Raw genomic sequence first — 15990 nt, 5'->3', positions numbered from 1 at the left:
CATCAGCTGCTTGCTTATTAACATGATTAGTGGGTTGTGACAGCTATTGAACATTGTGGGATGGTGTCCATTCTGAAAACAAAGTATCTTGGTTATCCCTCCAAGCTTTTGTTGGACCATAAGTACATTGCATTTTACTATGGACCAGCAGGTATAGTATTAGTTGCATACTGTAATTTTGCTATCGGGTTTATTCTGTACACACAACATTTATTGCATGGCTGTGCATCCTGGAAGAGGGCTCCCTCCTCTGTTGCTCTTCCTGAGATTTCTTCCATTTTTTCTCCTTTTAAGTGTTTTTTCCTTATCCAAATGGAGGGTCTGTGGATGGAGGGTGTTGTATGCTATACATATTGTAAAGGCAAATTTGTGATTTGTGATATTGGGCTATATAATTAAAAATGGACTTGACTTCCACTTCCTTATGCATTATGCAAGGTCAATACAGGCTGAGCTTGAGCGTTGTTTTCTGTCTTTGTGTGATCAAGTTACCCTGTTCATCTTTTTGTGATTCAACTTTTTCTATAAAATTTGTAACAACTGGTGTTTGGAATTTTTCATGAAGATTCAACCTTCATAGCTGTAAGCTTATAGAAATCTCAATAAATTTCAATAAATACAAATGTGAAAAATCTGAAAACCACTAACCAAACTATGGGTCACACAACATCTGTGCCATAGCTGTGTCCTCTATAGGAGGTCAGATCAGAGGTGGGCATGTGGATGTGCAGGGAATAGGTTATTTTTTAGAGAGCTGTTCTGTGGAAAATGTGGTCTTATTGAGCGGCACCAACTTCCGGAGGGAGTTTGGGGAAGAAAAATAAACATCTTTTAACCCCGCTGTTGCTTCTGAGCGCAGGACAGCTGACGTGCAGCCACCAGCTCAGCAGTGGGAACATCAGCAGGGTCATTCACAGCTAAAACTCATACAATTAATGACACTGTTATCAAAACATTTGCTGCACTGCGCGCACACACACGCACACACACACACACACACACATGGCGCACCGTACATCGCGCACACCTCCCCTCCTTCCTCGCTGCATCATAGCCCGCTGTTACCATCACACGTTCACGTAATAGCCTACTCCCGCAAGCTGACTTGTTGGAAATGCTCGAGGATATTTAAAAATCTCTCTGAAAGCACAAAAAAATAGTGGAAGGAAAGTGATTTCAATCCGCGCCGGGAAAATACTAAAGCATTAGACAGAGGGTTGGATATTCATTATTGCCAGTTTACTTCATTGAAGGTAAGTGAGCGCAATTTGCGTATAATGTTTTGCTTACCGCCATAAGATTGCAAAAATCACTGCTGTCAAAAACGCGAGAAGTGAAAAATGTTCTCCATTTATTTATTCAGTAACTGTCGTCTTTGCATCTAACATATTCAAACGGAGGACACAGCATTTCCTCTCAAAACTTTTATGCCAATAAAACATTTCGGTACGAATATCAGACATGCTCACATGATTTAAGAAACCTGCAGGATAGTTTTCATGTGATCTATTCAGCTGCAACATCAGTCTACCTGGGTGTTGCGCAAATACTGTATATTTAAACTGCCAAGCTGCTTGGGCAGTGAGGTTTTCAGTTAAAAAAAAAAAAAAAAAAAAGATTCAGGCTATAATAGGTGAAACCTGTTTTGCTGTTTAAGCGAAGTTTACACTTCAGTCAGTATGAGCAGCTCAACAAGTTCATTAACATTATAAGATGTATAGTTATAGTTCATAAAGACTTGCACAAACTGAGCCTCAGATTTACACAAGGCATGTTTCTGATGCACTCAGACTGCAGCACTTCTTGAGTTCACATTCTCACAGTCTCACAGTCTCGCGGTGTCCCTGCCTCCTTGTCATTATTTGTCATCATTTCACACCCAAGAGCCTGTGATTGCAATACCCACTTTGCCAGTGCTTAAACCACTCTGTACGCCCCAGAAGGAGGGTGAGTGCTCTGGCACGACAGAATAGAAAAAAGAAAACCACAGGAGAGGTGGGGGGGGGGGGGGGGGGGGGGGGGGGGGGGGGGGGGACACACACACAGAGGGCCTTACAGACTTTCCAAGGTTGTTACATAGATATATGGATCAAATGCATCATGTAAGTAGCCTACAATGACTGTATTAGTTGAGCAGAAAAAGTTTGGGAAGCCCTGCTGCAAAGCCTGTTGGTTTTAAGCAGGAAACAATAGACTTGTATGTTGGTGCAATGACACTATTGGAAAGATTTGTGGCTTATTCATGAATGGCCAGCATTTAAAAGTTAAATGTATCTAAGGTATACTGTGAAATAAAACTGTCGAAAAATAAATTGAGAGAGCCCCAGTATGCTGCTGTATGTCTCAGTTCTTTTCAAAAATACTGCCACACACCATTATTTTTTACAGGTGTATTTTTTTTCCTCTCTCCCCCCTCAGCCTTGATGGCTGGTTCTGAGAAACAGCGAAAGACCCATCAATGAATAGAATGTTTAAAAGGCTCATTTAAATGGAGTCGTGGCCTTTTGTTTATGTAACAGGCTTCACACGGAATTGAATGTGTTATCTGTTTTCATGATGTGTTTGATTGGACATTCAGCTACAGTTAATCAAGTTCAAGCAGCTGTCTGCGGAGTACACATTGTTTGCAGATTGAATTGGTCAAATAAATATTAATATAATAACTATTCGTCATTAGTTTGATTTATATTCTGGAGATTTTTGTTTTGTTAACTGTTTGAATTCATGATCCGTCACATGAAGTGGCAGTGGTCTTGAGCAGTAATGTCGATGAGTATGCAGAGAGCTGTTCTGTACCGACAGTACCAATGGTGCATACTGTAGTACTTGGTAACCATGGCAACAAAACAACATCAGAAGAAACTGGTCAGATGAGCCGGTGATGCCTGAAGAAGAGATGAATGGTAGACTCAATGCACAGCAGAACCAAGCACAAAAGACGGCTCTGATTCATACTCCTCGAATTGTTCTTCCCCTCTCTGCAAAACAAACACACATGTCTGCTCCTGTTCATGTCTGATATAATAAAAGTGTTATTTTGTGTGTGTATGTGTGTGTGTGTGTGTGTGTGTGTGTGTGTGTGTGTGTGTGTGTGTGTGTGTGTGTGTGTGTGTGTTCACACCTTGCAGGAAGGACATTTAGACCCTAAATGAAGCATTACAGGCCTTATAGTTTGGCTCAAACAAAAGACCATCTGCCCCCTGTCACCAAGCCTTTCCCTTTGAAGATGCTCGACTTTTGCCAAATCCACGGCTCTAGCCTGCTGCCACCGTCCGATGTGACTTTTACCGACAAACCTGAGTTCTAAAATAGTAACATTATTATTTCATAAAAAAGGTAATCAAATCTAGTCATGTCTATGACAAAAACACACAAATTACCAACATCATTAAGCAATCTAACAGAAAAATTTTTATTGAGCTGTACTGTGATTCTCAGTGGCCCCAAACTGCATCCGAAAGATGCTCGAGAAATTTCAGTTATTTCATAAATATCCTCCTACATACACGCACACAAACACACACACACATTACATGCATGCAAAGTGTGCTAGTAAGACTGACAATAAACTGCAACAAGGCAACAATTAACAACATTCATAAAAATGATGCAGCTACTTTAGAGGAAATAATCCACATCATCCAATTTTCATCTCTGTATGTCAGCACGACTCAGCTTGCAGTGTTTGAAACTTTGAAAGCTGGATTGGGGTGAGAAGCCTCTTGTCAATTTTATATTGAATTATTAATTATTGAAACAGAATCTCTCAGTGAGCACACCTAAATCCAATTATTTTTTTATTTAAAGTATAGAAAATTAATATTTTTTATTGATTTTGAGCATGAATTTAATTATTTAACACATTAATTAAAATACAGGCAGTGGATTCATGTCAGCCTTTTTAAATTTAGAAATTTAAATTTAGCACGTCTGTTTGGCCAATCAGTATGAATGCCAGAACACAATGCCAAGATGCATCTTCTCTTCAGCAAAGTGGGAGTGGGATTGTCTCAGATATTTTAAGCATATTTTAGTTTTAATTATAATGTTCCCCTTTGTATTCTGCAATAGCTGGAACACTGTTGAGTTGAAAGTGTTATCTCTAATTATAGCACCCTCATTAAGCAATTTACTAGTGTAATTTCCAAGGTTAGTAGAGAATGTGTAACAAGTTGGAATGTAGATAATTTTATCTTGAAGCTCATGAAACAAATTAAAGTCATTTTTTAACTGCCAAAACAGTCCCAAAAAATGCATCATTTTTCCAAAGTTTCCAAAGTCTTGTCAAAATCACGCCAAAACATGACAGACATAATGCCAAGATGCCTCATCCCTCCAAGTTTTACCAACAGTGTCTGTGATGTGTGAGTTTAAAACACGTTTTGTATTAAATCATAACGTTCCCCTCAGACTAATCAGTGTAGATCTGCAACAGCTTGCACAGTGTGAAGACGCATTTTTTTATTCTGCTAAATTAGAACTGTGATGGGTGTCTGAGATGGAACCTGAGATATCAAATTTTACAGGTTGATATACAAATGAATGACTGAATTAATTAATTCATTCATTCATTCATTAATGATGGACTGGCATAATTTTTCACTGACATTAATGTTGATCATCTCATAGCCTTTTAGGATTGTAGACCATCATAATGCTTTTGCACCAGACAACAAATCATATAATATAATATAGTATGTCCTGTCAATACTTTATCATGGAAACAGTCAAGTCCAGTCAAATTCGTATCAAAGAAGTTGGTCTCACAATATAGGTTATTACTCCAATTTTATTTCTACAGCCCAAAATCACATTCTTAATCAATGATTCAATCATGTCATTATTTACTGTGTGAACATTATGTTTATGCAGCCATTTTCAAAGAATACTTTCTCTTATTATAGGCTATAACTTTGATAACTGTGACTGCAGGTAATGAACAACTGAATAAGCCTTGATTGGATGGTGTATGGAACATGTGACAATAACACATATGTTTTAATTGTTGCCATTTTTCAGTGTGTATCATTGGCTCAGTCCCTGCTAGTCCATATATTGGCCTGGAGACAGCGATAATTTGTCTCAAAGAACCCCAAGAAACACATTTCAAGAAAACCTGACGTGGTCTCTGCAGAATGCAGAGTACCCCTATACAGATGCACTTTTTCTATCACTGTCTTGATTTGTTCAGCCATGGTGGCTATTGCCCTTGTTATAGCAAAGAACGTATTTCATTCATAAACTTTTTCATTAAACCTATTCAATTAGTCATTCTTTGAAAAATATTGATTACAAACCAAGCAAGCTGACCCACTGTTATGGCTCTAGGCTGATTATTAAGGCAAGTATGACTTACAAAAACAAAATAATTTAAACAGAAAACATTTTATCTTTACCTGCGTCACCCAACTGGAAAATTAATTGGACACAGATTTGAAATCTGTTTATCAAAAAGCAACAGCTCTCTGCCTTTGTCATTATCCCCCAAGGGTGTCCACAGTTAAGTTTTCTCAATGCCAAGCTCTGCGACAGTCTGAATTTGAAGCATTTACATTCCCATTAATGAAGAACACTTCATTTAGATCTCTCAAAAGGCAAAGATAAAAGACCTCTGATTCAGCAATAGTTGAGTGCCTTCTATCTTTCTCTTCTTCTGGTGAAGGAGAGCAGCCTTTTATCTTGAAGATTGCTTTGAAAGGGGGAAAAAATAAGTGCGTGCAAAATTCTGTCTGACTTATAGTACTTAGTATTTAGTGTCTGGTGCATGGTGGTACTGTGAGTCAAGCTTCTAAGAACAGGTGTAGAGGTGGATCTATGATTCATTGTGAGGTCTAATGATTGCATTAAGTGGTCTGACATCAGCCTCGTCCCATAATTCTGATTGGCATGCACAATATTGTTTGTCTTAGTGGTGTGGCTATTGGTGGTGTGGTAATTTCAAGAGACAGAGGCCATCAAAGTGTACCGTAGGAGCTCATTCTACATGAGGGTTTGCTTGAGACTCCAGTCAGACATGACCTGATACATAGATGCATAGTTTAGTAAATAACATGATGATATTGTTCAAGCCATTTTATTTTGGCTACTCGTCTGTTGTTGAATACCGTATGCCTCGCAAAAGAAAAGAACATAATGTTTTGGCATCTTAAATCTGTGTGCTTGTATTGGGCTAAATGAGTATCATGGCACAGGATTGAGGCATGTATTATAAAAAGAAATAATTCTGATATACACAGGCAGCCTGATTGTGTGAATTTAGGTGAGAGCCAGCAAACACTAATGGTGACTTTGGGTATTATTCTTGCAGGATCCATGTGGAGGATTTGATTTAGCTGGAGCATATCTCTAAAATGCTCATCATCATCTGTTCGCCTAATGGTGAACAGACAGCCCTCCCCTTTAGGACAGAGATGGGGCATGCTATTGTATGCTGCGTTTTGATCAGGCAAATGGCGAGCTGAAATACATAATTGCTCTGCAGTAAGAGATGGGCTGTGTGTTTGAGTAGTTTACAATATTCTCTGTCCCTCCTTACTCACCCTAGGGAAACATTTTCTTGTTCATACTTCTGGAAAAAAAACAGCCCTAAGTGCAATGCATCATCTGGGACGGACATAAACAATAAGGATAATGTTTGAATAGAGGAGACCTTATCCCTTTGGCTACTCCAAATAAACCTACAACTGTTTGGTTTACTGTTAGAGTGGCAGTTGGTTTTTAGCACATGAAGTAAACAGAATTGGAAATGCTGGTAATACTTTGCCTTGTGCTTGCAGCATTAATAAATCAGTGTCTTATTAAAAAAATGTTGGTTTACCACGTATTTAAAATACAAACTATTGAACCATTTCCACTATTGAATGTGAGCTTTATGGTTGACAAACTCTTGACAGACAATAGAAATGCAAAGATACTGCAAAACTGGAGCCCATCTGCTCACAAAAGTCAATAATATCCTGGCCCACTTCTAGTTAATCCTGTCTATTTTATCACACTATAGATGACATGATCACAGTTAAATAAATCAAATTTGTCTCTGACTGTAGTGATACTGCTGTCTAAAATAATAGAATGTAATTAATGGTATGTTGGATTAAACATAAAATGTCTTACTCGGTATCTGTTTGATATTGACAGAGCACAACTTCCTAGAATGCTCTTAATATTGTATGTAGTGAGAAACTTTCCATATACAGCTAAAGTCTCCCCATAAATGTTTTGGGCAGTAACCAAAACAGTGTTACCTGCAGTGAGGTCTGTGTATACCATGCTGAGACAACTAAATTAACTTGTTAGAACTGGCATGTGTTACATTCTTTATGTATAGTTAGTCTAACTAGTTACCATAACTGTTTTGCTTGTGTAATTTTAGGAGATGATGCAGAAAATAATGTTTCAATTCAGTCTTCTTACCAATAAAATGCCTGCCCTTGAGCACAAAGCTAAAGTTGCATGAACTCAGTGTTATCATGTTGCTCTGACACTGCATACTAATAGATGGGAACCAGTTAGTGTTAGTGTTTGACAGATTAGTGTCAGATAAAAAATTTTTAAAAAACTTCCACAGAATATTTAAAATTTGAATAAAACAAATCCAAAGCAAATATGACCTCACTGACAATCACACAGATTTGTTAAAGAGTCTTTTTTAGATATTGCATAGCTACTGCATGTAAAGAAAAGGGTGCAGAGAACAGTGGCACTTTAATATCCTGTTAAAGTATAGGACTGTATCCAAATGGATTATTCCCCCCCCCCCCCCTGTGGTATATGGATCAAAGACAGATCATCTCCACTTAAATCAGTATTGATAAAGAGGCCAAAATCAGGAACATTAGTGGAAAGAGACTGACTTTTGTGATAATAATCCAGCAATTTACATAAGGTAACAATTTTTATACCAGCTCCACAGTAGATATCTGCAGAGACTGGATCATAGAGTAATGAGTCAGATCTTCAACTAAAGGGCTCTCTCTTGATTCACAACCTGCTTGTAATAAACAGTAATAAAGCAGATTGATATAGACATTCCTCCTAGCATGTGCATTCTTCATATTCCATTTTTACATTTATAGGAACACTCTTTGTTCCACTAAATACTGGATGCTACAGCTGTGAGAAATCTCTGCCTCCGATAGGGTCCAGACAGCAGCTCAGTCTGAATTTTTTTTACTCCCACTCTTCTGTGCTGGCTGCCATTTCTACTGTTTAGCTTGCCAAAAAAATTGAGTCTGTTTACCATATAAGCATACTATGTCACCCATCATATTTAGTTGATAGTTGTGGATCTGTTTCTGTTGAGCAGCTGCACCAAATCAAGTCAGCCTCATTTGAAGCTGTATATTCTAATCCCACAGTTCAGTTTTTGCAACAACAGGGTCAGGTTGTTAAGTATCCTTTCCAGCTACTTTTGCCAAAAACACATTTGAAAGTCACTAAAGGAAGTAGACATATATTTCGAAACAACATTAAATGCCACACCATGATTGCTCGAGCTTTGTTTGAAAAACATCTTATAGCAAATCAGCTAGAGTTAGATCACCCTGCGTCCATGATAGTTCTCTGGTTTTCATGGTTAAAAAAATAAGCAGGCTTATGAAGCCAGTTTATTTATTTATTTATTTTAAGCCTGTGATATTGGCATAGAAATGTGTTAAGGACTTTGTGCGGATCCATTTATTGGGCATTTTGTTGTCAACAGTTAGAAATGTTACGTTAAATGCAATGAATTATCTACAGTTATTTACTGTATCAGATATACAGTAGTTATCAGTTGTGTTACCTTGGTCAGAAGTGAGTCACACTGATGCTAATTTAAAGTATTATTCAGTTTAGGGTTGGGTAATATGATGATGTATACTGAGAGATCTTCCATCAGAGATTTTTCCAAACTGTACTATCTGTACCTTTATTATCTCTTGTTGTATGAGGCCATTGTGGGAATTGTTGCAAATCAATGAGCAGCACTGCTCCATGGTAATATTGGATTTTTCTATCCATGTGATGATGCACCTTATTTGTCAGGTATTTCATTCACTAGATCCACCTAGAGCCGGGTTCTGCTTGAGGTTCCCTGCTCATGGGGGAATTTTTGGGTCTCTGTAAATTAAAGAGTACGGTGTAGACCTGCTCTATGTGAACAGTGCCCTGAGATGACTTTTGTTGTGATTTGGCGCTATATAAATAAAAATTGATTGATTGATCGATTGATTGATCAAACAGAAATCTCTGTTTATTTAAGTTTCTCAAGACATTAATAAGAATTTTTACTGTATCTGTTCTGTTCACCCTTATATTATGAAGGCAGGAGACTCCAAATTGTAGCACTTGTTTTATTTGTGTTACAGGAAAACTATCGTGCATGATTGTACTGTACATCAATGACAGGATCTGTTATGCAATCATGCACTATATTGTCCCTTATAGTGGTTATACTGATTCCATTATCAAACATTTCCCTCCCAAATCCACTTTATTAATGTAAGGTTCTTGCTACCAGTGGACTGTGAAGATGTGCCTCAGTGCAGACGCTGTGGGCTAGTCTAAAGTACAGTGTGTATTTCATTATAGTTACAGCCTCATCTGTCACAGACTTGCTAGCAGAAATTAAAACACAAAACTCTTCTACGCTTGATCGTCCAGAGTTGGCGAGTTAACAGCTTCCTCAACTTTCAAAAGTCTTTCAAAACATTTTAGACAGGTTAGAAAAAAAAGTTAGAGCCATTTCAGGGTCAAGTTCATCTGAATATTCTTACTGTGGAAAGCAGACAGATAAATAATGCTGCTGCTGCTGTTGCTGCAGTACAGAGCTGACTCACTGCAGAGTGGAAAGAAACAAGCCTTGTAGTCTGATGGAGTTCAGTGAAGAAGATTATGTTATTGCAAAATTTCATTTTTTATGTTGTGTTCCTCTTGTGATCTTGAGAAATCATTTGCTCCCACAAACTAAATTATATTTTCCTATCCTCAGGTGTGTGACCAAAAAGGTTTCTGAGAACAAAATGATCATGTGCCCAGACTGCTCCCTATAAATGTGCACATTGACTTACGGCATTCATATGGTGTTAAGTGCCCTCACAATAATACATTTACAGTGGTTCTGTTTTATTTTACTCAGCAATGAGACAAAATCTCCAGATTCTGATTCAGTGTTCACCTGTGTTCAGATCCACTTTATATATTGTATTGTGAATCTTCTGAAATGATGCTGTACTATACTGCACACAAATCTAACATTCTGCATATTGTTGACAGGTTGTGTTGTGGCAGGACTTTCCCTGGCTATAAGGCAGGAGCTGCCATGCCATTTGGTTGTCTGACACTCGGGGAGAAGAAGGATTACAACAATCCCTCAGAAGTGACCGACAAATATGACCTCGGACAAATTGTTAAATCGTGAGTACCTAGTATATTGTCATGCTATTTAGTGTATAAACACTCTTGAAGGACCTGACTCAAATAATAATGTATGCTCCCTTTTCCTCTCTTCCCTCTCTTTCACAGAGAGGAGTTTTGTGAGATATTTCGGGCGAAGGATAGGAACACCTTGAAAATGTACACCTGTAAAAAGTTCCACAAAAAGGATGGAAGAAAAGTGAGGAAAGCTGCCAAGAATGAGATAATGATCTTAAAGATGTAAGTGAAGTTTGCAACTCTTCGTTATAGAGTTTATAGTATATCTGAGTCACTGTCCTTACAAAGTGTAATCACAATGATCAGCAAAATACTTTGCTCAGCTCAAGTCAAAGACACGGCAAAGTGTGGTGCAAAAGCTCATCAAAACCTGCCCGACATCCTTAAGTTTTCCCTGTGCACATTATAAAATGTATACAGTATGTAATACATGATAATAATAATAATAATAATAATAATAATAATACATAATAGTACACTTAGTTATGCTCTAGTACTCTCACTACTCTTTTACTCAATTTCTGGCTCTTTTTTTAAATCCATAAGTGTCTGTTTTTAACACTCTGTAAATGACAAGTTTGGTGATTCTTACAATCAACAAATCCAATGAAAAGACTAAAAATAAACATTAAATTGATATAAATAAGAGCTACTTGTTTAGCCAAAGTCTGTGTAGCTTATTCCTCTGTGTGGTAGACTTCCATTAAAAACACATCAGTGAACCACACAGTTGCACTGAGTGATATAGTCCTTTATCATCATGAATATGGACACTGTTGTTTATTTTCAGTCCCACATACATGCTGTGAATACTCATTAGCACACCAAATCCGCAACTAAAAGTAGTACGAATACACTATTTAGTCCTGTTTGAGACAACTTCAGAGGATTATCCGGTTTTATTATCATCTGACCTTCCCTGAGGGAAATCAGGAAATATTGAGAGATGAACTACACATTGTTGGTTTTGCTCTTTTCATGATTTGTTGACAATAACAAAAATGTTGTTTATCACCAGTCTGTGTTAAAACTGTGTTTTGTGACAGACACTGAGGTACCATGTCATAATATTAGGTATGGTCATGTCTTGGGAATTATTTTACTGCAATTTATTCATATTTGCATCAAGAACACTTCATAATAAAGCCCAAAATCCATTATATCATAATTTAATGTAGGACTGGGATAATTATTAAGCATTATTACTCTGAAAAAGCTGGAAATCACACATTATTATAGTGATTTGTAACTTGCTTGCTTAGGTCCATTTGAGTCCTCAGATGAGTTGGATTGTGGTGCTGTAATACTAATAGTTTTCAAAGGGTGTGAAAAAATGCTTTCAACTTATCAGTTTTACTTGAACTGTCCTGATTTTCTGGCATGGAGACTCTATAGCTGCCTTGTACTACTTACAGACTCTGTTTCTTCTTCACTTTAACCAATCTTACATCCCTCCATTCTCCTCCTTTCCTCATATTATTCTCTTCCTCCCTTTTCCTCTCCTCAAAGGGTAAAACATCATAACATCCTCCAGCTGGTTGACACTTTTGAAACTAAGAAAGAGTACTTTCTTTTTCTGGAGCTGTGAGTATTATTGGAGGCACTTGAGAAAAAATTTGGCACAGACTGGTATGCACTGTGCTTCCTTATGAAACCAGTGATTTATTCAACTTGTGAAACATTTTTACATTTCTGTCATCAACAAGTGATCGTATTTGATTTGGATGTACCATCTCCCCAGTGCCACAGGCAGAGAGGTCTTTGACTGGATCTTAGATCAAGGCTACTACTCCGAGAGGGACACCAGCAATGTTATGAGGCAGGTGTTGGAGGCCGTAGCTTACCTGCACTCTCTTGAAATCGTCCACAGAAATCTTAAGGTATACTACACTGCTGACACCTAGTGAAATGCAGTAGCATTTCACCACATGCTAAATAAGCTATGTATGAAGAACTGTCCTTTACAAACATGAAATGCATCCAGATTAAATGCTTGATCAAATTTGATTTGTTTACTCATACAGCTGGAGAACTTGGTGTACTTTAATCGTTTGAAACACTCCAAAATTGTTATCAGTGACTTCCAGTTGGCAAAACTGGAAAATGGATTGATTAAGGATCCATGTGGGACTCCAGAATATCTTGGTGGGTTAAGCTAACCAATAGGAACAAATTTTTATCTACAGAAGCCACAGAATAGCATGAGCATGCTTAAAGGTTGTTCTTTGCTTTCAGCTCCTGAGGTGGTTGGGAGGCAGAGATATGGAAGACCTGTGGATTGTTGGGCCATAGGAGTCATCATGTATATACTGTAAATACAAATATATTTGTATATAGCATCTTTATTTTACTTAAGGGTTTTTTTTTAGATAAGCTTTGAAATAAGAATGTCTTGTCCTATAATGCTCTTATTCTGCCAACTCAATAGTTTGTCTGGGAACCCTCCTTTCTATGATGATGCTGATGAAGACGACTCTGATAATCGTGATAAGAACCTTTTCCTTAAGATTTTGTCAGGAGACTATGAATTTGACTCACCATACTGGGATGACATTTCAGATTCTGGTAAGAGATAACTCATTTATATAAAAAAAATGTCTGTCAATGTAATTTCATTATGTACATCTCAGATGATGTATTCAAAGTTTGAATGTTGGATGAAGCAAGTTCACTGTTATAATTATTTTCTTGTGTTTCTAAGCCAAAAACTTAGTGGCAACTTTAATGGAAGTGGACCAAGATCAACGATTGACTGCACAAGAGGCTATTGCCCATGAATGGTAAAAAGTACAAATATGAATGGTCCCACCAACAAAACTGAAGTTATGCGTTTTGCATTTTAGGTAACACAAATCTAATAATGTTTGGGAGAAAATAGTGGTCTTGTCCCTTCTCACAGGATTTCTGGAAATGCTGCCTCAGACAAGAACATCAAGGATGGAGTTTGTACTCAAATAGAAAAGAACTTTGTCAAAGCCAAGTGGAAGGTATCATTTGACTTGTGTATCATTATTTGTTCCACTTATATTAGATTATCTTACATTTATGATAAAGTCTCCAACTAGGAGGACAGTACTGCAGTGAATAGCAAAATGCTCAGGATTGGCTATATTCAGCTAATCATGATTTTATGATCTTACCAACATTTTAAACTGAATAAATATTTCTATACCTACTGAATTCACTGCAGTCAAGTGCAGCAACAGTTCACATTGTATATGTTTTCCTCATGCTTCCCTCCAATATTCCCCACACAATTAATCGGGTCTTCTTCATCCTGAGCATTCTGTTATTTTTTGCTGCTGTAATAACCTAATTTTGCCATAAGGATCGATTAGTTAACTTTTTGAAGTAACTATATATTTTTTTTACTCACAGAAAGCTGTTAGAGTGACCACCCTTATGAAGAGACTTCGAGCGTCTGAGCAGGGCGATTCTGGGGCTTCTGGTCTTGCTACAGGGGCTGCTGCTGACCCCAATGCACCCAGTGGCGCCCCTGCTCCTCCAGCTGGCGGCGGCGACAGTGTTGATGCCAGCATAGAGGTTGCTCTAAGTGAGAAGGCTCTTGACACACAGACTGCCACCATCTCTGCACTCTCTCTGCCCAGTGCAGCCAGACAGGAAGAGCAACCACAGGCACGATGCAATGGAGATGTTCTCCAAATGTTGCCACAAAGAAAGGGAGACTAGGCGTCAAAGAAAAAGAAGAAGAGGACCCTTGCCAACCAACAAGCACATGAGCAGTACAGTCAATAAATTTGGCAAAATGATACGGTGTATATGTTGTTCGACTATCCCCCAGTTTGCATTTTCAGTGCTGAGTTATTTCACAACACCATGCATTTCATCATTTTGCCTTCTGTACTTATTGGTCTATTGAATAGTGTTCTCCACTCTCTCTCCCTCGTTATTTTGTGTACAAGTCCCTTTAAAGCTAGTTAAAAAGTAGCTCTTACTGTTGTTTCCCTTTTCCCTGAAAACTGTAAAAACGCAAATTGTAATTTAGTGAAATCCATGCATCATTATTAGTCATCTCACTGTATATAGATGTATTTGTCTGTTTCAACAAATGGCTAGTTATCAGCTTCAGAACTTACAATTCTGAGTTCATGTCTTGTGACTTAAAATTATGAGTTGAAAGATTTGGTAAATTGATCATATAAAGGTTTATTTTTTAAAATGTAAACGGATTCAAATACTTACCAGCATGCATATTTGAGTTCATGCATCAGAAAACTAATCGGAAAATAGTTACAAGAAGTTATGGACTTATTATTTGTGTGTCTTGAGTGAATTTTAAGTCAATTTATAATTAAAAAGAAGTAAAACTTAAATTATTTTAGCTATGCTGAGAATTGTATAATACCTGTGACACACTGATGACTGTATCTAAAATGTTCTTACTTGTGAAAGATTGCGTAACAATCAGATACAGATCATCACTTAGTGGATTCAACTTGACACCCTGACTCGATATTTCTTGTTTCAGTGCAGCCAACTTACAATTTTAAGGCAGTAAGAAAGCATTTTTTTTAAGTTAAAGTGCCTTAATATTTGTTGCAGTAATGTACTGAAATGTTTCAAAAGAAACAGCTTGATTATAACTGCTTACTGATTTCTTTGAAATGTTTTAGCTGTTTTCCTTTGCTCTTCTGTAAAGAGTGAGCTGCTGTATTGATTTGTGTGTTCTCTCCGTTTTCACACTTACTTTAAAGAGAAAACCTGATTACATAATTCTATGTGGAGTGTTGTTTTAGCTGTTGTTGTTGTGTTGTCACTTGTAAGTAGTAAAATTCAGAGTTTATAGCTCAGTCCATATACTGTACCACTACGTATGTATACTTGCATTGTATACATGTGTAGTTTTTTATCTATGTGTGTATTTAGCAACATTTAGCTGAGCTAACAGGTTGCTACAATGCTTGTGAATGAATAAAATGAGCAATACTAATATTGCTGAAACTGTGAAATTTTTTCTCAAGTTGTCCGTCACCTTCACCTTTTCACACTGTTCATGCAAAAACATTACAAGCAAAATTAATAATTCCTTTAAAAGGAAATCAGAGATTTTAATTCTAAAAAAATATTTATTGAAATTTAACAAGTTTACGATGCATTTATTTATGCTATATTTCTCATTACAAATATTGGTCAACACTGAGATGTTTCAAAAGGAGACTGTTCCACCTATTATTTGCCCACTTAGTCATTATACCCACATTACTGATGATTATTTATCAAAAATCTCATTGTGTAAATATTTTGTGAAAACGCCAGTAGTCATCCCTACAGTATTGCTTTAATACCAATATAGAGGTATAAAATTTGGCCACTTAGACCTATTGAAAACACAAAATCATTGGTTGCGGGGAAGAAGTTAGTAGATCAGGCTGCCAGATGATTAAGAAAGTCATTCAGCTAAACATAATACTGAAGAATAATAAAACAGGATGTGATGTTCTGGCCTTTCCCCTGCATAAAATTGAATATACCAGTTGTATTTAAGAACCGCTGGGTGGCAGCAACCTACCCTAAGGCGTGTAGTGTATCGGGAATTGAAAGGAAGAAGAAGTGGCG

The 15990-nt window shown here is 37.3% G+C and overlaps 1 protein-coding gene across 2 annotated transcripts; it reads left to right on the top strand.

Moving 5' to 3' along the window:
- The first annotated feature begins 1008 nt into the window (after nt 1-1008).
- On the top strand, nt 1009-15350 carry LOC122980939 (caM kinase-like vesicle-associated protein). Of its 2 annotated transcripts, XM_044349394.1 has the most exons (11): nt 1009-1253; nt 10255-10395; nt 10504-10635; nt 11923-11997; nt 12155-12293; nt 12438-12558; nt 12649-12724; nt 12842-12978; nt 13115-13193; nt 13313-13400; nt 13792-15350. In XM_044349394.1, the coding sequence occupies exons 2-11, from the start codon at nt 10301-10303 to the stop codon at nt 14101-14103; spliced, it is 1254 nt and encodes a 417-aa protein (XP_044205329.1). In that variant the 5' UTR covers nt 1009-1253; nt 10255-10300; the 3' UTR covers nt 14104-15350. The 2 variants fall into 2 exon arrangements, with proteins under 2 accessions (XP_044205329.1, XP_044205330.1); XM_044349395.1 differs by lacking the exon at nt 11923-11997.
- The last annotated feature ends 640 nt before the right edge of the window (nt 15351-15990 follow it).

Source organism: Thunnus albacares, chromosome 4, assembly GCF_914725855.1.
Source record: "Thunnus albacares chromosome 4, fThuAlb1.1, whole genome shotgun sequence".
NCBI classification, from domain to species: Eukaryota; Metazoa; Chordata; class Actinopteri; order Scombriformes; family Scombridae; genus Thunnus; species Thunnus albacares.
Note: the sequence above shows the minus strand (reverse complement) of the source record. Positions and strands in the feature narration are given on the sequence as shown.

Coding starts and splice junctions, on each gene's coding strand:
- LOC122980939 (XM_044349394.1), top strand. CDS start 10,301: ATGCCATTTGGTTGTCTGACACTCGGGGAGAAGAAGGATTACAACAAT. Junction 11,998..12,154: donor TACTTTCTTTTTCTGGAGCT/GTGAGTATTATT, acceptor CCATCTCCCCAG/TGCCACAGGCAGAGAGGTCT. Junction 12,559..12,648: donor TGGGACTCCAGAATATCTTG/GTGGGTTAAGCT, acceptor CTTTGCTTTCAG/CTCCTGAGGTGGTTGGGAGG.